The sequence below is a fragment of the Neopsephotus bourkii genome, unplaced genomic scaffold, assembly GCF_033783945.1.
Source record: "Neopsephotus bourkii isolate Nb327-2 ecotype Australia unplaced genomic scaffold, CSIRO-AGI_Nbou_v1 NB_745, whole genome shotgun sequence".
Classification (NCBI taxonomy): domain Eukaryota; kingdom Metazoa; phylum Chordata; class Aves; order Psittaciformes; family Psittacidae; genus Neopsephotus; species Neopsephotus bourkii.
This window is the reverse complement of record NW_026901243.1, coordinates 529,505-552,818: the sequence shown is the minus strand read 5'-3', so window position 1 is coordinate 552,818 and position 23,314 is coordinate 529,505. Positions and strand designations below refer to the sequence as shown.

General features: G+C 44.4%; 1 protein-coding gene across 1 annotated transcript; it reads right to left on the bottom strand.

Annotated features, from left to right (window-relative positions):
* Positions 1-1,879: 1,879 nt before the first annotated feature.
* Positions 1,880-16,536, bottom strand: ARF1 (ADP ribosylation factor 1). Its single transcript, XM_061354736.1, has 5 exons — positions 16,379-16,536; positions 6,271-6,450; positions 5,335-5,445; positions 4,546-4,670; positions 1,880-3,441 (listed from the first exon to the last, which is right to left on the bottom strand). Exons 2-5 carry the CDS (start codon positions 6,416-6,418, stop codon positions 3,280-3,282), a joined length of 546 nt encoding a protein of 181 aa, XP_061210720.1. The 5' UTR covers positions 6,419-6,450; positions 16,379-16,536; the 3' UTR covers positions 1,880-3,279.
* Positions 16,537-23,314: the final 6,778 nt, after the last annotated feature.

The window sequence follows — 23,314 nt, the reverse complement described above, 5'->3', positions numbered from 1 at the left end:
GCTGTGGCACACCCATCCTGGGGCAGTTCAGCCTGACCAGGAGAGCTCCCTCTGTCCAGCTTCCTCTGGCTCCCGGCTCCCACAGAGAACTCCCACCCATTTACTATGGGCTGTGAGCAGATGCCTTCCCTGACTCCACAGCCGGGTGTTTTGCAGCTCAGTTTCTCCCGCTTTCTCCCTTTGAAACCTCTGCCAAGGCTTTACCCCCTGCCTGTTGCTGGTCCCGGCTGGACTCTGGGGGAACCGCACCAGAACACAGCTTTGTGCTAATGCTTCCCCTGGGCATGAGCCAACTCCTGCCTGGATGGGTGGCTACAACTCCAGGGCTGGGCTTAGTCCAGGATAGAGCGGAGGGCACGCCAGGCTCCCTCAGCTTGCTGATCCTGGGGAATCACCAGTGCATTCCACATCTTTTCCTCCTTCCAGCCCTGGCCAGCAGCAAAATCTGAACATAAGGGAGCAGGATATGCAGCACAGCCAGAACAGTTGTGTCAAGTCACACAGGCCAACATGCCTCAGGTAAAAGCCATTGCTTAAGACGGCTGAGCTGTCACAGCAGGCCATCCACCTCTTTAAGGGTGGGAAATGAAGTAGGGGGCGGGGGGTGACTTGTTTTCAGCAGTGCAAAGCATTACCAGCAGAATAGTTCAGAGTTCCAGTTCAGAGAAGCTGTGGCTGCCCCATCCCTGGCAGGGATCAAGGGCAGGCTGGACAGGGCTTGAAGTAACCTGCTCGAGGGAAAGGTGTCCCTGCCCATGGCAGGGGATTGGAACTGCATGAGCTTTAAGGTCCCTTCCAACCCAAACCAGTCTGATTCAAGACCAATGCCCTCCCAGACCAGGAATAGACATCCTGCCCTATTAGGCATGTGGAGATCCTGATTCAGAGCTTGAAACTCAAGGCAAGAATAACCTGACCTGCAGGAGTTTTGTAATCCTGTTGTTTGCCCAGTATTATTTACCCTTCACTACTGAAGCAAGCCCAAGGAACAGACCTGAGGCTCAGGCAGCACTTACTGAAGAACCTGAATCAACCCATCCTCCTACCTGCCACTCACCCAGCCAAAGACAGGGCAGAGACAACACCCTTTATACTCAGTGAGCCTCTGCCCAACAGGTCAGCCCCAGAGAAAAGCATGCTCAGGCTCAGGGCAGGCCTGTGTACACATGCTAAGCAGCTATGGTGTTGCTTGAAGGATTCAGAGAGGAAACAAAACCTGGGGAGCAAGGGGGAGTGTGATCTGTTGATGAGAGAGCAATCATCCAAAAAGCCAGCTCTTGCTTCACAGTAAGAAAACCGATGGCAGGTCAGCAGTCTATAGAGGAAGCAGCACTCCTGTTGTCTCCAGCCACACTACAGTCCCCTCTGATAACCACCCAAAGCCTCAGGGTTTGGGGTAGATTGCTCTCTAACCTGCATGATACACCTTCCACCTTACAGATCCCAGCCTGTGAAATGGTCCAGAGGGGAAAACACACAAACTGAAGTGTTTAAAAAGACAGACTTCATACTTCCCACCCCCTTCTTCCCCCCTCCCCCGCCAAAAAAAAAGAAACCTGCTAATTCACATGTCCTACCCTAAGTGGGATCAGCAGAAAGAACATCCTGTGTGAAGTGATGGGACTGCTGCAGAAGCTCAAGAGACACCCTGAAGCAATTAAGGGACTCCAGCAGAAGCCAACCATCACCAGCTGGCAAGACCAGAGAACTGCTACCCACCTCTTCATCTCTACGAGTCCAACTAGGAATGACAGATTTGGGAAACATAGGAGATGTCCTGAAACTTTCATGCAAACTGACACAGCAGAACACTGTTTGGGTCGGTGTTAATCCAGCAACAGGTACTGTACAAAGATGATACAAAACAATGTGATACCAGTGCAAGTTTCATGAAACTTTTTATTCAACAAGTATTTCATTATGATTCTGCCAAGATGATCAAATGAACAGCAAGGCATAAAAAACATGAAATAGTTAAGAGATTTTATTCTAATAGCTTTAATTACAGTGCTTGTTTGTCGAAATGAAAACTGAAAACAAGTATACAAAACAGTTGATTACTAAGTGTGTATTGAAAGCAATAAAGGTTTCCACAACACTAAATAAACCAGTTCTGATAGTTCCTCGAGTTAAAGTTTAACAGCTCCAGGTTCTTCAGTGTTTTATCAAAATACAAAAGAAAAGGTCTTTTTTCTGATGGCAAATCTGAACCTTGCAGTATGAGGGATGCCAAGGGTTTTCACACATATACAGATATGGGATTGTTTCAAAATGGGATTGAATACTTCTAGAGTGGAATGACTCTCCAAACTCTCATGCTTTTTTTTTTTCCTAGACGCTATACATAGATGTTTGGTGTTTTTCATGGCAATTCTTGTGTTAAGTACAGTACTTTCTGCCTCTAGAGCTTAGGACTAGTACAGGCTGTGCTTTCTGTGGAAAGGTTTGCCTTCCGGAGTGGTTTACACACGTGAAAAGTACAAAACACCTGTGAAAAACATGACAAAACGCTGACTTCTGGAAATTATTTCAAGTTCAATGGAAGTGATAAACCTCACCTTAACTGAAAGTCAGATGTTTAGCATGAGTCTGCAAAAGCTCATCTAAACCAGGTCTCACAAATCTATGAACAAATATGAGCACACACTGTGAGCTACAGAAAGAGCCAGAGATGTACTGGTTATGATCTGTTCTTTTAACCAGATGAAGCCAATTGGGTGTCGACTGTTGCTTCACCGTCTCGCAAGAATCAAAAGTCACCACTCAGAGCTACAACAGCAGAAGCTACGTCAAATGTTGGTATGTTGAAGTGTTTTTACTTTTCCTTGACTATTTAAAAAAATACAGAATTCAGGTTAAAAACCAACCGCCAAAATCGATCTCACAGATCTCACAACCCAGCCGAGATAGTATACAGCTCTACTGCATGAGGACCACTGGCAACCCTTGTGTTGACCCACTGAAATCCCTTCCAAGTACTAACAGTGAGTTGATTCTTTACAATAAAAAAGCTGAGTAATATTGCATAGGAGTACCAGAAACTGTCTCATTGGAAACAAAAACTATTTACATTAAATAAGAAACCTAACTGTTTTCAGGCTTGTATTTGCCACATTTACAGCATGATGCAATATATACTGTGACAAAAGAAATGAAAACAGCTTCCGGCACTCAATACCACAAAGTAGCACAGTTTGCCACATTAGAGTAAAGCGAAGGGCGAATAGGAGGAAATAAGAGGGAAGGGTGGAAAAAGAGGGAAGAGGAAGATTTATGGTTTCATTTCTGGTTTCGGAGCTGATTGGACAACCAGTCCAGTCCTTCATAGAGACCGTCTCCACTAGTAGCACAGGTTGCCTGGATATACCAGTTCCTGTGACGAAGAGAATGCAGTCCAAGTTTGTCTGTGATTTCTGCTGCATTCATCGCATTCGGCAGGTCCTGAGGGAAGGAAGAAGAGTCATTTTCTCCCCTACTCACTAAGAAGAAATGCCTACCTCACTCAGCAGTTTTTGATCATTAGTTTTAAGAGCTCTTAGAACTTCTCTTTAAGAAAAACTTGGTGGATTACTTCTATACTCGAGCTATTTCCCCTCTACTAACAAAAGCGTCAAAGGCTGAACAACACTATCAAAAGCACGTACTACACAATATTTCTCTTCAGAAAACAGAAAGAAGACAGCTGACATTTGGATCAAGTCATCGGGCCCCTTAGTTCTGACCCTGAACTGCTTACAATTCAAGGCCATTTCATTCACTTTCCACTCAGGAAAATGTTGTGGTTTTTTTTTTTTTTTCTTTTTTGTGACTGCAGATATGACTTAAGGTCAAGTTTTAACATAAAGTAGTACTCGGCTTAGTACTGCTGTGCACTGTCCTCCCCCTCCATCCTACACAGGTCCCTCTGAATGACATCCCTTTTCTCTCCAGCACATTGGCTGCACCACACAGCTCAGTGTTGTCAGCAAAATTGCTGATGGTGTGCTTGATCCCAGCAGGATGCTGTTCCTACTGAAAGTTTACTAGCCCTGTTTAAGGCCAACCTTTGGATTTAAGCTACCAAGGCCCTTACAAGCAATAAGAGGCAGATTTCTCAGCTCACTCTGTGGCCTGGAAGTGTTCAGCTCACAGGTCAACACAAATGGATTAGAAGTCAGCAGTGCTTCCACCATCACGAGCAGTGCCCCTCAATATGCCAACTGACTAATTCAGGGAGGTTCTGGCATCCTGCCCTTCCTCTTTGTTTGGAGGAAATTTGGGCAGGTGCTGTACTTGAGCCAAGCCAACCTTAAAAATAAACTAGTAGAATGCTTCCCCAACACTGAAAATACAAGTTTCTATTACTTAAGAAAGATACTCCTCCAGATGGGAACAGGGTAATTCAATCTACAGGCTTGCTGTCTTCAACAGAACTGAATGGACAGTCACTGAGAGCTTATCTATTATTACATTGAACCCCCAAACATCTACGTTCAATATCTAGCACTTACAAGTATATTGTACATTTGAAAGAGTTCTTACAGCAAGACATCATTCTGGGCATACCTGTTTGTTAGCAAACACTAATAGAACAGCATCTCTAAGCTCGTCTTCTGCCAACATTCTCATAAGCTCTTCTCTGGCCTCATTCACTCGTTCTCTGTCATTACTGTCAACCACAAAAATCAGACCTAGAAATAAGCGAACAATCAGAAAAAGCACATACCAAAAAATATTTACAAATGATAAACAACTCTGGAGGTCAGAGCTGAGCTTTAAAGATAAACTAATGCAAAACACTATTACTAGAAGAACACAGATGTCTTATTACTGTAATCTCACGTCTGAGAGAATGTGTTCTTGCTGAAAACTGGTGAAAGCAAGTGCTAGTTTGCATTTGTGTTTTTGGAAAGTGTATGATTCAATTACATAACCACTTGGTATTTTCCAGTGAGTAGCAACTCTTGAAATCCTGCGACAGGACTCAAATGCATGTACATTATAAAGGCACAGCAGCAGCAGCAGAAATGACAAACTCTCAGTTCCCAGCGTTGTTAAAGCTTGTAGTAAAGACTTTGAAGTGAGGGCAGAGAGCTGTGACGCTTGCAGAAGAAAAACAGAATTTGGAACTTGCTCTGAGTCAGATGAACAAGGAAGTCTGGTTTCTAGATTTCCTCCCATCCCTCTTTGAACCTGAACTAGCTTAACAGAAGAACCAGACCAGCACACAAACACACCCTTAATAGTAACAAATATTTCCACATATCCCGAAGAAACTTGTAGAATTATCCTAGCAAGGACAATAAAAAAAGCTTTTGCATTCTGGAAGCCTGCAATTTAAACATCTGGACTCACCTTGTGTGTTCTGAAAATAATGGCGCCAGAGTGGTCTGATCTTGTCCTGACCACCTACATCCCACACCGTGAAGCTTATGTTCTTGTATTCTACTGTTTCCACATTGAAGCCTAAAAGAGAAATTGTGGCAAAAGTCTCAGTGAAACATAGGTGGCCCTGGACCTATTGTATTTACCTAGTCATGCTCAGAATGTTAATGTTTAAAAAGTTATCTCAAAATTTAAATCTACTATAAATAAGCAGAATTCTACACTGAAGACCTCAAAGCAGACAAACATGGGTTCCCTGAAGCTCCTCCTCCCACCCCCACTGCAATCAATCAAACAAACAAACAACAGCTCTAATTGCAATCCAAGCAGCTACAAAATGCAGAGCAAACTATGTTTCATCAAAACCCCATGAGCTTTAAGGGCTACAAATAAGGTATGTCTCTGATAAGGCAGTCACCCTCAAAAAATCATCATGGAATGGTCTGGGTTGGAAGGGACCTTAAAGACTGTCCAGTTGCAACCCCCTGCCACAGGCAGGGCCACCTTCCACTAGACCAGGTTGCTCCAAGCCCATCCAACCTGGCCTAGACCACTGCCAGGAATGGGGCAGCCACAGCTTCTCTGGGCAACCTGTGCCAGCAGCTCACCACCCACACACGGAAGAACTTCTTCCTCAGATCTCATCTAAATCTGTCAGTTTAAAGCCATTCCCCCTTGTCCTACGCCTACATGCCCTTGTAAACCCCCTCCCATACCAGAACATCTGGCTGTGCCATTTCCATACCATGGTTTTATTAACTGTTTTTTTCTGACAGCCAGGTTACTTAAACCAGCAGAGTGGAAATCGATATAAGATACTACTGCAAACAGTAATACCCAAATCTCAAAGCAAGCACCTATATAAAAGTTAAACAAAAAAAACCCCACAAACAAGCCACAACTTACCTATAGTAGGAATAGTAGTTACTATTTCACCAAGTTTAAGTTTGTACAAAATAGTAGTCTTTCCTGCAGCATCCAGACCAACCATTAAAATACGCATTTCTTTTTTGCCAAAAAGGCCTTTGAAGAGGTTAGCAAAAATATTTCCCATGCTTGAGATCGGTTCTCACTGGCCAGTGAAGTCTAGAGGAAAAAGGTCACAGTATCACTCATGAGTTATCAATGGCTGTGGGCTGACTAAAGAAACCACCAACAAAAATATCAGATAATACACATCCTTTACAGACACCACCACACATGTTTTTTCCCCCACACTGAAGCAATACAAAGATGAACAGATACACCAAAACTAATAAAATGCTAATAAAACAGCATGACTTTGAGTACTTTAAATCTTTCAGCTATTCTTTCAGAAGTTTTTAGTATTAAATGCTGTTCTCATGCTTTTGTTTCCAGAATATATGGTTTGCTTTCAACACAGCTGACCGCTTCAGGTACTTTTTTGTCCCACACAGTCATAAGATAATTTATCTGCAGTCTAAAGTGTCACCAGAAAATACACTTATTTAAAAAATCAACCAGCAGTTAAAAAGATTTAAATGTGTGCTCATCTCTTTGCTGCTCAGCACACCGATAGCCGGTCCTTCTTTTGTGAAGGAAACTCAGAATACAGCTTGGATTCTCTCCTACTCAAAACAGTTTCCTTCCTCTCAAACCCTGAGGAAACAGGCTGCGAACACAATGTAAATACAAAGCAGTATAACTTACATTACTATTGAAATGAAACCTCTAGGAAGCAAATCCACATTTACTGAAACTATGGAAAAATAGCCACATTAAAAGATAATGGCTTAGAAACAAATGCCACTTCCTTCACTCCCAACACTTCTGCTCGGACACTTAGAAGCAATTTGGATCACCAGAAGCTTCCTGTTTAGGAACTGGAGGGACTACCTATCCATTCCAGCCTCACAGACACTCTACATGCCCTTGGGACAGGATTCACCCCACCACAAACTTCCTGCCTTTCTAAACTTACTTCTACACGTTTTACAGTTTGAGGTCACTAACAGAACAATTATTCTGCTCATATAAAGCATGAAGAAGCAGCCTGAAAGCTTTACAGCAAGGCACAGATTAGTATGTTACATGGTGATAGTGATCCACCCCTCTACTGATGCAAGCTCTCAGATGTCAGCTTAAAAAGACTGAACCCAGATGAAAATACATGCTTAAGACAGTAGAAGCACATACAGCCAAGACGTGTAACAGTAAAAGGATGGGATTCCTGTAAACCAAGTCACACAATTTTAAACATAACATGAAGTTTGAATCATCTCTTGAAGATACCCTGTATTTTGTAATGCAGCTCTGTGCCTGAAGCAAAATCCTTGCTTGAAATAGACTTTACAAAATACATATTTGAGACCATTAAAACAAGCTTTGAACCACAGAACAATAATCTGTCCCACTCCATTTAGCACGCTGCTAGGGATGTATTAAGTCTGACTTCCTCACTCTGCTCTGGGAAAGGTCTAAGCAGTTCTGCTCTTCTCAGGAAGCTCTGCTGGATACAATTTTTAACCCAAACTTCAGCCAGCACTAACATTAACCAAGTCACATGTCTTAGCACAAGAAGCTCAAGCTTCACAGTGAAGGTCAGAGTCCATTCCAGAGTTCCTGAATGACATCACCACTTCAACTTGCTGAAGTAACTCAAAGTTTCATTTATTTCACATGATTGAAGGTCAATGTGATCAAAACTTGAAAACTAAGCTCCTCTGTAAACCAGACAGGGCAGCCTGTGGATTACAACCAAATGGAAGGTTTAAAAGTTCTATTATTCCACCATTTATTTCATATTTCTGTAGCACAATGATGAATATTCAACTCCCACTTGAACATATGAAAGCTGTATAAACAGGAAGGTTAATTAGGAAGTAGAGAAAACAGTTTTGCTAGAGTTCCTATTTATCCAGATCACACACACAGCAGGAAATCTCACTCCTCAGCCCACAATAGCAACTCTTGCAGGGCTGGAGGGGAGGAAGGCTGTAGAGCTTTCCTTTGTCTGGCCACTCTCATGTCATCTCTAGCTTGTACTTTGCCTGAAAAGCAACAGTCAGGGTTGAACCACATCCTTTTACCAGAACTCTTGTAACGCTTCAAAATGACCATAAGAACTTTTGTAGCAAAAGAACCTTAAGAAGCCCTGCGAAAGAATGAACTTATTTTGTTTCTGCATATTTAAAAGCATTAAAAGTTATTAAATGCTTTGATCAATAGTAGAAACACAGCAAAATCTTAGTGCTTACATTCATGGCATCTTTCCACACCCTGGAGAAGTCACAGTCTGTTGAACAAGTTGCTTACACTTTGCACTAACAGTAATGAATCCCATTAGATCCTTGTTTTCCTGCCAGCTATTTCCAGGTCAAGTCTTTATAACCACTGTTTTTACTCCTCTCCCCCCACACCTTTTTTTTTTTCTTCCACAAAAATTAAAAATAAGGTACATTAAAGCACTCGGTTTCCATTTTCTTGTTTTCTTCCACATTCCTACTGCCCAAACCACTTCTGTAACTTATTTGATACTCCAGGGTAGGTGATGTTGCAGAAAGTCTGATTTATTGTTATAGGCAGGAAAGTGTAGTTTACAGCCCACCCCCTGTAAGAAAAATGTGTTTAGATGCTGAGCAGAAAGTAGCAGAATCACTGCTGTCTAGAAGAAAGATACTAGGTGAAACCCACCTGCTGAACTGCAACAAACTATTGTGGTTCCCACCACTGACTTGTTAGATACTGCTGGGGTAAAAGAGAGGGTCTCCATCTTCACCACCCTCTGACCAGCAGCTAAAATCACATTAATCTATTGCCACAGAAAAGGAAATCATACTCCCATGGTTTGTACATTACGCTCCTCTCCCTACACTGTCCCTGCCAGTATTTCCTTACTTTCTATTATCTAAGCAAAAGTACCTCAAGTTCCTTCCTCAATATCATTAAAAACCCCAACCAAATCACCACCACATCTGGGACCAGCCATCAGGTCTCTGCTTTTTTCCTGCCATCAAACATCACAGACACTACCACAGCAGAAACTGCTGCTGCAGTTCAGAGCTGCTTCCCAGGACTTCGCTGCCATCCGTTAATACAACTCAGCTGAGAGATCACGCGATTACTTCCGCTGTACTTCAGATCTGAATCTGCTTATTTTAATTCTCATTTCAGTCCACTAGTTGGACTATGAGAACATACACAGTTTGAAAATACAAGAAAATGTAAGACCCTTTTAGGTTAACCAAGCAATCCTATTACTTTTCAGGTATCTTCAATATTCACAGTATCAAGACTTGCCAATACATTGCCTATACGCTATACTTAAGCTTAACGTTCTCTCAACCAAAATGTTGTCAGTAATTGCTACCCCAATCATTTTAGATGTCTAATTTCAATAAAATGCCTGGAAACACAAAAGACTATGGCTTCTGAGGTGCTTGTAGTACTTCAACACATCTTCAGAAGAGGCATCTATACGGCTAAGTAGGAAGTGTATGAAGGGGAACAACTTGTATCAATAGCACACTATTTTTTGCAGCGCTTAGTGTGCATTGTGCTCTCAGTGCAATATCAGCTTGTAGAAAAGGAAGCTCACCACCCCCCAGATCACCCCAAAACTGAACTGTCCGTACGACTGTTGTTTCTCCCTGGCTATCAAAGCCCTGAAGCACACCTTAACTAGTTTACTCCAAGATCCTCACTGCAGTGAAAACCTGTTAGGCAGGTTCAAGTAAGGGCTCATGTTCCACTGGTAAATAGCAAGGCACACACTCACTGGTAAGACTGCAGTTTTGTTTCAGGAAACACAGTATTTTCAGCAGTCTGTTTTCTAGTAAGTGATACATTTAGATAAGCAATTAGGAGAACAAGCAGCCTTTTTCAGAAAGGCTCAGTGCAGCGAGTTAAAAATGAATGAGTGTCTGCAAGAGCAGGCAGCCTTGCGTCTGGTAAAGCATGATGGTCCGTAAGAACTGGAATTTGCTTTTATTAATTGCAGGTGGTTAGAATAAAAGCTCTGAGGAATATCTCAAGGCTGAAGATTATTCAACACTTAATCTTCTGCAGCATTTGATATTTAACCGTATGTTAATGCACTTTAATGTCATTTCATTCAGACTGCTTATCTTGAGAAGTTAAATACGCTTCTTGGATGAGCTGTTTGTTTGTTAACAAGCTACCCCACAGAATTACGACCAGAAGGGTATGCAGTACATCAGAAACAACTACAAGTACAACTACATCTTGAAGACTCTGCATAACTGTAATTTTGCACCTCTGGAAAAGTTCTTGTTAACCACATAGTGATTAAACTTCCCTAAGCCAGGAATTGTGGAAAATGCCAGTTTCAGCTTCACATCGTTTCTTTAAACACACCAGAGCAGACAAAATCAGAGACAGAAAATGCCATATGCATTACTTAGTTAAATTATACCTGCAGTATAGAAATACATTTATTTAGCTTCTACATACCAGCACTTACCACATAAGGCTCCCTTAGTGCAATAATAACACTCAAAATTTATCAAATGGAATAACCAAAAAGTTGCTGGGCACAATCATTTTGTCAACCTGTAGCCAAGAAAATACCAGCAGCCATGAAGGTAAGTCAAGAAAACTTAATTCTCTGTCACCTCTCAGCACAGCACAGCAAGATAGAGGCACAGAAGGCATCTATTGCCTCTGGAATTATTATGTCTCCCTAGGATGTCTGTATCTTGGTTTAAGTGCTTGTTTCAAGGAGAGACAAGCAAGGTGCTGCTACCAATGACATACTGCATTACACAGATAAAATCAGTCAAAATACTAATGCTAAAGTACAAGCTAGCACCCCTAGCAATTGCAAGTTTACCAAAAAGCCTTTTCCTAGTAGCTTTCTGCACCTTGTTTTATTTGCTTCGACATCTATGGCAAGTAAAATTGGTGCACTTACAAAGACAACTGATCTACTACCAAGAGCATGTCCCCATTTGAAGTGTACTTGACATTGGCCTATGTATTAACTCCACCTCTAATACAATTAGAAAACCCCCAACCTCAGAATTCCTAGCCTGGTATTAATACTCCAGTTTTATCAGTCACAGGAGAATAAAAATTGATCGACTTTTTATTTACGTCGAAGATAATCCCCTTGTGAAGAAAGTACCTGGTGTATTTGTTAGCTACTCTTAAATTGTGTTTAGTCTATGCCTAGTGATGATAGCATGGTCTAAAGTAACACAAATACTAATTTGAAATCTAGTCAGTTATCACTAACTGGCTTGTATCATGCTTCTACTTTACAGCAGTCTAGAAAGTTTAAAATTAAATGTCAAGTAAAGCAAAATATTCACACAAAGGATCACCAAACCCATGGTGTAAACGAGAAATGAGACAGCTTTTTCTTAGGAAAAAAAAAAAAAAAAGAAAAAATCAAGCTCAACAGCTGTTACTGGTGTTACATGCAAGAACAACTGGCAAATAATTTAAAGTGCAAATCTAACTTGGCAGCTTGTTCTTCACAACATAAAGCGCGATTTAAAAGAGAATACAAGAAGTGATCCAACAAGAATAGAACATTGCTAAAATTTAGGCTTCCTCTAGGGCTGCAGTATTTCACACTACCAGTCAGCAGGCACAGTCAATTAAGGACAGCTGCACTGTTTTGAATTTCAAGTAATTTATTTACAGACTAAAGTGTTCTGTTACAGCAAAATTTGAAAGCCAGTCTTTGTCAAAAAACTTCTTTATATATACCCAGAGTGACCCAATACACACCTATACCAGTACAGTTATATTTAACTATTTTTAGAAGCTGATTGCTGACCTTCCACAGCTGATAACCTGAGGGAAAGATGACTACTTATTAACTCAAGCCCTTTAAATCTGGGGCCTTAACAGTGGAATTTAGCCTAAATAATTTTGATTCGAGCTACTTTAGACTAACATTGCTAGGCATAAATTACATGCAAAATTTAAAAGTAGCGAACAAGTAAGCCAGGTTCTTTCTTCACCAGGGGATTACCTTGGACTTAAAAAACATTGTAATAAAGGCCATTTCAAGAACCTCTTCTCAGTGCAATTCATTAACAGTAAGTCTCAATTTCATTATAGTTGTACCCATCAAAACTAGGAAAATGGAGATCAAGATCTACCACTATGACAATTTTCCCCCAAGCACGAGATGGAAAAGGTGCCCTAAATTATGCCTTTAAGGAAAGGTAGTGGCATTGAAGCATCACATAAAAGATAAATATTGCACTTGCATCTGATGAGAGGCACAGCTGGCCACTGAAGGCTTGCAGTGACCAACTAAGAAGTGCCCCGATGCACACGACGTTTTCAATGCAGACAGAGGACAAGTCAACTTCAAGCAAGAAGCCAGGTGAAAACCAACACAGAGCTGCTCCATATGAAGCACCTTTGTTCAACCTAAGCAGGTTGAACATCTTGCTGTCTACACACATTTACCCAGACAGAGCATTTTCCACATGCTGTAATATTCTCTTGAGAGCACTCAGGTCAGAGTCACAGGAAAACAGAAAATATTTCCACTTACAAGATCAAAACAAGGGCAAAAGAGAGAAAACTTCCTTTTGGGTCAGGCCTATTTCTTAGCCACAGGAATTCCTAAAATACTGGTCAGAATAAAATAAAGAGTCAATATCAAGCAAAGATGGCAGGCTGCTTGGCTTGACACTCAAAAATATCAGGTTTCATAGAATGGCTTGAGTTGGAAAAGACCTTAAAACTCATCCAGTTCCAAACTCCTATCATAGGCAGAGACACCTTCCACTAGACCAGGCTGTTCCAAGCCCCGTTCAGCCTGGCCTTGAACATGGCCAGGGATGGGGGCACAGCATCTAAGCAACCTGTGTCAGTGCCTTATCACCCTCACATTACAGTTATTCCCTTATTCTCACCTTCAAGCAGGGGGGCAAGCTACTTCTATATCATACCTAGTGAGAAAAATATTCTATTTAAAGGATAGGTGGAAAAGTACCGGAGCTGTTGTCGTTCATGCTTTTAGATAAAGCACATCCATCACATCCTTGCAGTCTGCCTGTAGCTGCACAGGAAATAAGAGGTGCCACTGAAGTACCAGTGACACCCAAGTACAGACTGAGACTTCATATTCACCTGTTCAACAGTGGGTACTCGCTGCTGTGAGGACCTGCCATTTCTTTCCAGATAAACACTGGTTTTTGTTGTTGTTTTTTTTTTTTTCTTTTTTTGAGGCTGAACTATTCACAAGTTAAAAATCTTCAGTTTTAAGCCAAATATCCTGTTATTCATTCCCAGTAACTGGGCAGTAAGTCAACATTTAAACTCATAGTAGAAACAGCAAGAATTCACATGAGAGCTTTGGTAATAAAACTGGCTTTAGGTCAATTTTTTGTCAATTTTGGCCAATTTTTGTCAAAGCAGAGCCCACGCAGTTAGTCATTGCTACAAAAATCAGTGTATGATTAAGAGCTATATTAAAGAGGGGAGTTTTATTAGAACTGAAACATCAGCAGAAGTAGTACCACAGTCAATGTTTCAATGCTTGCATGTGTTAGAAACAAGAAATAAAATTGGATACTCGCAAGCAGAAAGAAAAAAATACATGCTGAATAACACAGAAAAACAGCTGCTGTAGTAAGGAAACTGATTATAAACTTCTTTACTCGTCAGTTAGAGAAAAGAGAATAATGGCTGAGGACAGTGCTAGCTCTAATACAAGCTCTGTAGCATTCCAGTAGCAAAACTTCCAAGAGGTTTCTAAAAAAAGAATCAGAACTATTCCTTTTCAGAAGTTAACTTATAATCACCACATTTACCCACTGTAAGGCAATCTAAAGGCTGCTGAAATCCATTAAAATTCTTGCTTGAAAGTCCATCTTTACACATATCAGCAGTTTTTATTTCTAAAGAGATCTTTTCTTTTTAAAGAAAGATGGTTCTTTAAATGTCACCACTGCAAATTCATCTGGAATCTTGGGCTGTGAGCTTCTGCTCCTTTTACCAGTTAATGCAACATACAGTTTATCTGATAATAGTGCCTCAGCGAGATGTAGAAATGCTACTGCTTAAAGCAGGCTTTCAAACAGATGTAACTGGAGCGCACATGAGAATTTGGTGAATTACAAGGACTAGAATCCAGCCCCCTACTCCCACACACACTTTGTTTGCCTTGAAAAGCTGTGACTAGTCCTGCCCCCTGCTTGGTCAGTGCAATTTAGCACACACAGGGAACTATGCGCACCGAGCAAAATTGCGCCACCCCTGTCCAGTCCCTTTTCAGATTCCAACCATTTCACAACTAGGCAATCTTAAAAATTCAGCACATGTCTCAGACCATCGGGGACTGACTTTGTGTTTGCCTCTTAACACAATCCAACACCTACTAAATACATCAGAGATCACTGCAGAAGCAAAGGCTTTTCTGAGGAACACATCTGTTTGAAACATTTTTACCCCTGATGCTCTACCACAAGAGAAGCTTCAATAAACTTGGCAAAGCAACTGAGTTTAAAAGGTTCAAGTGAGGCGAGTTTCCTCACCCTTTCACCCAACATAATTACTACAACAGGGAAAGCAGTCCAACAGGGTTCGCAAGCACTGCAGACATGTTTTTAACAGAGGAAGTCGGTGGCATCACACCAACACTGTAAACTTTCCTTTTGGAGAAGCCCTTTCTATATTCGTAACACTATCAATACTTACATTGACAATATGATTACAAACCCCATGAACAAAAGCCAAGCAGAGATCCTCTGGCTCAGCTACAGTTCTTTTTTCCTACAGAAGTGCTCCAAATCAGTAGCAAAATATAACGATATTGCTAAATGACCTTGGACAATTTACTCTGACTTGGTTTCTTTGCCTGAAAAATAAGATTAATGGAATAACCTGGGAAAGGGTGTTGTAAGCCTTGCAGCTTGCAAAACAAGAGTTCAAAGTATTATATAAATAGTTCACATTTTAGTTATTGACAAAACTACATTTCAAAACAAGACTGCTGGATACAATTTTAATCAACCTGTGGAATTTGGTTTGGCAAGAGACTAGCAGCAAAGCAACAAGGTCAATGTCAAACACAACATTTAGGCAGTTTTATGACCCAGCCGAGTTTTAGTTGTACTCTGCTGGGGCAAATACTCTGTGAAAAGGTTCACATAGCTCGGAGATCCCTCTATAAGACAGAAGTTATCAGCCTGAAGTATCACGTTAACTACTCACACAGACAGGATGCAGTATTTTCAGACACAATATAATATCCTCCCCACCGAGAGCTGCTACGCTAAAGAAAACTATCTCCTAGACCATCAAACCAAGCCACGGACAGCTCACAGTTTGCTCGAGGTTAAAGCTCGACTTCTTGCCATCACCCCCTCACCACAGCAGAAAGCCCTACTCAGCAGCCAGCCAAGGGCTTAGTTGAAAAAAAACCTCTCATACAAGTTTCATTCAAGCCTCCTTTCCCCAACAGCGCTACCAAATCTTTGAGGTCCGCTACGATGAGGGTTTGGGGGGGAAAAGAAAACAAGGAAATACCTCTCTCCCCAGACCCGTCCACGGGCGGGGCAGAGGCCGGAATGAGAGAGTTTGGGGAGAGAGAAGCCCATCCCGTCTAATTCCTCCGATAGGGGGAGCGGCGCCGGGCCCTATGCAGCTGCAGGGGGTCGGCGCTGTCCCCCCTCCTCCAGTTCCAACCCACGCCTCTCCGGCAACGAAACGATGGGGCTGCACCCTTCCACCCCGGCCCAGCCACCCAACCCCAAAGGCGTGATGGAGGGGAAAGGATGGGGCAGCGCCCCTGCAAAAGGCCCGCCGCTCCCCAAGGCCTGCGCTGCGGCCTGGCTACGGCTTCCTCCTCCCGCCGGCGGCCGCGGTGGGGTGGGAGGAAGAAAAAGGAAGGATGGGAAGAAGCGAGTGGGCCCGCTCCTCTCAGCGCCAAGGCCGCGGCACCTCACACCCGGACATGGGCCGCCGCCGCCGCCTCCCCTGGCGGCCGCGGGGTTGTGGGCGGGGGAGCTCGGCGGCGGGCTGGGGCTGAAAGAAGGGAAGGGGAAGATGTGAGTGAACCCACCGGCGTCGGCTGCTGCCCCGGGCAGTGTGTGTGTGTCTGTCCTCGCACCGTCCCGCTCGGAGTCGGCTCCCCCCTGCGCCTTCTCAGCAGCTCTCCGCCCAGGCACACAAGATGGCGGCACTCGCCGGCCACGTCAGTGCCAGCCCCGCGCGCGGCACCATGGGTAACCGAGGAGGGCAGCAGGGGGCGGGGCTAAGAGGGAAGGGGGAATGGGAGGGGCCACGGCTGGGAGCCTCAGCCCTGCATAGGCGGGCGGATCCTAGCGCTGGCCACGCCTCCATGGAAGCCACGCCCTCTACCATCCCGCCGTGCACTGCTCAGCCTGCTGGTGACCGGAGGTGGGCGGGGCATGTGCGATCTTGTAGTGTATCCTGAAGCGGCTGCTGTGGTGTTGGGTACCAGATACCGTGCGTGGTGCACCACGGTGTGTGCGCGTCGTGCATTCCCCGCTCCCGGGGAAGTGCCCTTATGGGCACCGTGCAGCAGTGCCCCTTGCCAAGGCGGGCGAGAGACCGCGCTGCTGGCTTGCTCGTGTTGGGCTGTTCGGGGATGCGTGCGGCAGCCATTCCATGCAGATGTTTTGCGCTGTGAGGTGGTCGTGCCTTACACTGAGAGATGTCCGTGCACCCTGCGTGGGGTTCATGGGCGTCTGATAGTGCTGGTGTGCTCCATCCCTTCAGCAGCGTCGGCTGGGCATCGACGTCTTTACTGCATAGGCACAAAGAGAGGCAAGGAAAATCCTTAAGGCTCGCTTATCCAAGGACTACGAGGAAGGACGTCCTTTCCCAGACAGCTCTGCTGCCACTTCAGTTTGAGACAAAAAACGGTTTCATAGAACCACAGAATGGTTTGGGTTGGAAGGGACCTTAAAGGTCATCCAGTTCCAACCCCCTGCCATGAATAGGGACAGCTTCCACTAGACCAGGTTGCTCCAAGCCCCATCCAACCTGGCCTTGAACACTGCCAGGGATGGGGCAGCCACAGCTTCTCTGGGCAACCTGTGCCAGAGTCTCACCACCCTCACAGGGAAGAACTTCTTCCCAATATCTAATTTGCTGAAATTCTTAACTGTTTCTGGTACTGGAAAGGTGAAATGAGGACCCACAGGATGGAGTGGTGCAGCCAGGTGCTGCTCCATCACCTCCGTGCCTCAGTTTCCCCGTGCAGAGAAAAAGCCTTTTAATTTTTTCACCTTAGCAATACATGGATGGGTGAATAGGTGAACACAGAGCAATTTTTCAGCTCCACATGAAAAAAACCCATAATATTGTTCAAATGCTTGAGAGATTGGTGTAGAAACAACTGTTAGTGCATGTGCACAATAAATTTGGGATTATTTCCTTTCTGGTTTGTATGAAGATAAATCTAGGTCATGTGCTGCTCAGGTTAAATACTAAATGCTAAATACTAAGTGCTTCCTTTATTAAAGGCAGGAAGAGGGGTTTTGAAGGACAGCAGGAATCCATGAAAACTGCTTATTTCTAGATTTCCCCCAACACTTGTAGGAAACAAATACCTTGAAGACCTCCATCCCGACATCAGATGGGGTTGAAATTGCCTGGCAGCTGAAAACATTATAGAGAGGTGAGAGAGGGCAGATGGATGTGAGACCAAAAGCTTCTTTTCCTAAAAATTTGGGTCATGTGCAAGAGGGATGGCAGCAACAGGGCTAAGAAATGCCAGGAGGGAGCCTGGGCTGGAAGGGAGATCTGCCCTGAGTGTTTTCCAGGGAGGCACCATCCCTGTGCGTGATTGAGTCTGAGTTAATATCAATATCATTATACTTAAGGAAGCATATAAATTGCATTAAGTTCTCCCCAGACAGTCAAAAACCAGCCAAAGCACTGTAGTCTAACAGTAGGCAAAACATGGCAAGAAAACAAATTGTTTGGGTTTTGTTTGGTTTTTTTTTTTTTCCACATTGGAGAAGCTGATCTGTCTCAAATGGGATTTCAGGAAGAGAATTCCTGTTGCAGTGAACAGATTGCTGCCCGCCTCAATGTCCAGGCATGGGCAACTACCACTGGGATGGCAGATGTCCCTATCTCTTCAGTGCAGGCTGTTTGTGAACCCTGTAGAGCACAGCATCCTTCAGGACGTGGTTTAAGAAATACCAAGTTGAGCCTAAAATGCACAGTGGATTTTAATCATTCAGCAGCACCTTTGAAAAAGGAAAGGAGAATTTGCTTTTGCTTGAGGCTTCTGGGGAACGTCTGCCTCTGCTTCTGCTGTTTGGGGACATTTTGGGTGAGCCCTGGGGCAGGAGCTGTGCTGGGAGGCCATGCTCTGTGTGTGAATAGACTGATACAGGGAAGCTGCTCTTAAGACGACAGCAGAACCCTGTTAATGCATTTATCCCCCATCCCCATATCCTCTCTTGGCCACAGCTGAGTCCAGCAGCAGCCCTGTCTGCTCCATGATGGGATGGTGAACCAGGTCAGGTGCTGGTCTGAGTTAAAAATAACTTCTCTTTCTTTTTTTTTTTTTTTTCTTTTTTTGCTTTATTTTTAACTCAGAGCAGTTGCTTTCTTTAGCTCACAGGGCTGGGGGGAGGAGAGAGCACGCTTATCCCACCATCGCATCACCTACTTTCCCCAGTAAAATCTGACTGATAGAGGTGCCAGCGGGGGTGCAAAGCGAGTCAAGGGGGTTTATTTTGTTATTATAATCTGTGATGTATTTTCTGGGATGTAGGATTTAATTTTTATCATCTTGGTGGGGACCTGAATTGATGCTGTGCATGAGGAGCCAGTAGAAATTTGGCCGTGTTGGTCTGATTCATTAATGGTGGCTGCCGTGATGCAAGATGATCACTTCACCTAGTGATTCGTGACATTTATAGGAAGAAAGGGGCCTTGGTTTGTTTGCAGCTGAGAGAGCAGACGTGTCGCTTCCTTTCTCTTCTCTGTGAAAGCCCATGTGGGAGAAGGATGAAATGGGGAGGGATCCCTTGGGGCAGCTTGGTTCATTTTCTGTGTGCTCCTGGGATTGCAGAAAGTCCTTTGGCTTTTTCGGGATGGCTGCTTTGGAGCTGGAGAGTTTTCTCCCCCGCTGGGAGCCTCAGATGACAAATCTGCCGGCTGAGCTACACCCTGTTCTCTCTGCCTTTTGAAAGAAAGTGTTTGTGTAAAGCAATTTTCTGAGGTTATAAAAATACCACCGGGAGTCACCAAGCACTTGCCCAAATGATGCTTTTCCTTCTGCATCTGCCCTAGGAAAGAATACCACAGGCTGGATCTGCTCTGTCTCCAGGATCCTCCAAGAGAATCTTTTCTCCCACTGTGGACAAATTGTCTGTATTGAAAAGTTACTGCTTGATGACAACCTGCTGGTGTCTGGTATCGAGGGGTGGTGGAGACCTCAGAGATGGTGGCAATGATATCCAGCCACCAGATCCCTCCTGGTTGTGATGGCAAAGACATTTTGGGTTATTTTGGGGTGATGCTGGGGTGGGCACCCATGTGGAAGGGGCTGAAGGGCACCAGAGTCGGTCACTGCTCTGTCTTCTGCTGCCTTAAAGCTCCTGCTCTTTGGGGCTGTGCTGTCAGCTTGGGGATTTCTCACCTCTGAGTCTCTCACTTTGGGGTGGGTGTTGCAATTACTCACAAGAGCTAAGAAATCCTACCTCCTTCCAGTCATTTCATACTTTATCTACTAAAAAAAATAGCAATTATTCCTTGGAATTGTGGTCCTGGAGTCACCTATAGATGGGCCTGGGCTATTGAAAAAATGACAGATCTAATCTTCCTGCTCATGTTTTACCATCCTGGCAGCAAAAGGAAGGTGGAAATGGGGAGAAAAGCAAGTTAAACTCTAAATGGCTTGCTTGATAGGCACCAAAATAAGAATATTCACATCAAGAGCTTCTAGTTTAACATCATTTCTCCACTCAGAGCTGCTTTAGGTGGCAGAAGGACCCACGCATTTTTGAGAACATCTCAGATGTGGGCCTGAAGCCTGAGAGAGCAAAGGAGGCAGATGATCTCTCTGCTCATGACACTGACTCCCCAGGGATGTTGGGCAAATTGCTGCAGCTCTCTCTGCCTCACTTTTTTCCTCCTTAATTTGGAAGAAGCTTCACTTCATGACTCAGTGTCTAGTGTAACCTTCGGTGCGAAAAGCTTTGTATAACATAGAATCATAGAATAGTTAGGGTTGGAAAGGACCTTAAGATCATCTAGTTCCAACCCCCCTGCCATGGGCTGCGTTGCTAATTGCTGACACCTCTGGATAAAGCTCTTAGCTGCATCCATCTGTGGCAAGATGATGCTCTGTTTGAGCAGCCTCAGTGATATCTTGTAGTACCCAGGGAAGACAGATTAGAAAGGACAGGTTGGTTCCTCTGCTGTCATCTATTCATCCCTCTCCCTTCAGCTGCTACAGGGCAGATGTCCCAGCTGAGCGAGTCCTCCGGCTTTTCCCCAAGTCAGTGGACATAAAGAGGAGTGATTGACCCATTCACTTCCAGTAGGTCTCCATCACCTGTTGAGGGAGGGCTGCAGAGATGTCTGTGTTCAGCCAGTGGGATCCCTCCTGTGATGATGGGCAAAGATTTGCTGTGCCCCCCACATAACTCCAATGTCAAGCACTTAAATTACTCAGCATTTGTGTTGGAAAATGCATGCTGGAAGGATGCTTTGCCTGCAGAATGCCCTGTGACCTGCTCATCCTGACCCTGCAACTCAAACATCGGTGATTAGGGAGCGCTCACTGGCTACATCTTCTTTGTGGAGCACTTCTAATGTAGAAGTGTTGCCACTAGCGCCAGTTATGTCTGACAGTGTGTTGGGCACCTGCAGCAGCAGTAGAAATGCGTTCCTAAGCATGCACCTAGGCTATCTTCACAAATTACTGCTGTCCTCTTGGAATCATAGAATGGTTGGGTTGGAAGAGACCTTAAAGTCCATCAAGTTCCAACCTCCCCGCCACAGGCAGGGACACCTTCCACTAGACCAGGTTGCTCCAAGCCCCGTCCAACCTGGCCTTGAACACTGCCAGGGATGGGGCAGCCACAGCTTCTCTGGGCAACCTGTGCCAGGGCCTCACCACCCTCACAGGGAAGAACTTTTTCCTAATGTCTAATCTGAATCTCTCCTTTATCAGTTTAAAGCCATTTCCCATTGTCCTGTCATTACAGGCCCTTATCTAAAGTCCCTCACTGGGTTTCTTGTCAGCCCTTTTAGGCACTGAAGGCTGCTCTATGGTCTTCCCACAGCCTTCTCTTTTCCAGGTGTATGAACTGAAGGTTCAGCTCCCTCTGGGCTCAGCCTGCCCAGCTAACTCTGTGAACAAGCCTGGGTCAATGCAGCTGAGTTCAGTGGGCAGCACTAGCCTTCCAGTGAAGTGTTCTGGGGTGTGCTGAGTTGGGTCTGGTATCTGATACCAGTCTGGTCTCTGGGATGGACAGTTCAGCAATGCCAAAGCATGTTCCCTTGCCTGGTCCTACCCCCAGCCCATCAGGCACTGCCAGAGCTATCCTGAGTTTTCTTCTGGAGGGGAGATGCTCTCTGAACATAAAGGCAAAAGGTGGGAGCATTAAAAGCTTTGTGCAGTTTTACAGAGCTCCATTAGAGAAAGCAGTCTGTCCATCACCAGGGTACTGTGCTGCCCTGTAGGATTTGACGTGGCACATATCCATCTGCCTTTAATGACCATGCACAGAAAATCTGAATGCTCAGCTGAAATATTTCACCTCTAGCAGCACAGCACTCTGAAATCCCTTGGCTTGCTAGCAGAGCTGCCACCTCAGAAACACTAATATTGTGTCCTGTCACCCTTGGGTTTTTCCAGCGAGGATTCCCAGTTAATGAGCTGTAAAAGAGGAGAGCGCTCCAGCTTTCCGTATGAAGTTGCTTGGCTCTGGAGATCTAGAAGAAAATGTAACACCAGAGGTATCAAGGTTATTATCACAGTGTTTTCCTGGATGGGAATGAAGCTTTGGCTGTTCTCTATCATCAAAACCTCATAAAGTTCCGCAGCCACTAATTGATATGCCCAAACCTGACAACTTGCGTCAAAGGAGAAGACGGAGGTCACCCTGGGACCTGTCAATCAATGTCACAGACATCCCAGGCCCACAGTGAACTTTGACCGCCTGCAAGAATGACGGCGATTGTTTCATTTGCTAGAGAAAGATGGAAACCAGCCTAATTAAAACATCAGTGTCAGGTCACATACCCCCACTGAACACCTGCTTGATGGAGAGAAAAACCCAGGCAGCAGCTGTTTGGGGTCCAGCTTCTGTGAAACTGCCCTAGATGTTGTGGCTGCTCTGGGTTGTTCACCTTGAAGAACATTCTTCTTCCAGCATCATTTTTATGGGAATCAAAACCACTGCAGGAAACCCAGAAGTGGTGTAATGGCAGGAGTGAGAAATGTCAATGTGCAAGAGAAAGCCTGAGCTGTTTTCAGCAAGGTTTGCAAAGCAAAAGGAGTCAGGAGGCTGCTGGAGGAAGGACCATAGAGAAGGCTTTGGTGTTAGGAAAGGAGGTAAAAAGGTGATGAATGCCTAAGTCACTGCAGGACAGGATCATTTAAACTCATTTTGCATCTCTGCAAGATAGCAATCCCCCACCAAATTAATTCCCTGCTTCTTTTTATCATAGAATCACAGAATGGTTTGTGTTGGAAGGGACCCTTAAAGGACATCTAATCCAACCCCCTGCCATGGTCAGGGATATGTTCAACTAGATCAGGTAGATTTAAATGAGATGTGAGGAAGAATTTCTTCCCTGTGAGGGTGGTGAGGCCCTAGCACAGGTTGCCCAGAGAAGCTGTGGCCCCATCGCTGGCAGTGTTCAAGGCCAGGTTGGATGGGGCTTGGAGCAACCCGGTCTAGTGGAAGGTGTCTCTGACTGTGGCAGGGAGGTTGGAACTGGATGAGCTTTGAGGCCTTTCCAACCCAAGCCATTCTGTGATTCTGTGCTAATGTTGCTC

Coding starts and splice junctions, on each gene's coding strand:
- ARF1 (XM_061354736.1), bottom strand. CDS start 6,418: ATGGGAAATATTTTTGCTAACCTCTTCAAAGGCCTTTTTGGCAAAAAA. Junction 5,446..6,270: donor AACTACTATTCCTACTATAG/GTAAGTTGTGGC, acceptor TTTCTCTTTTAG/GCTTCAATGTGGAAACAGTA. Junction 3,442..4,545: donor TAGTGTTTGCTAACAAACAG/GTATGCCCAGAA, acceptor TCCTTCCCTCAG/GACCTGCCGAATGCGATGAA.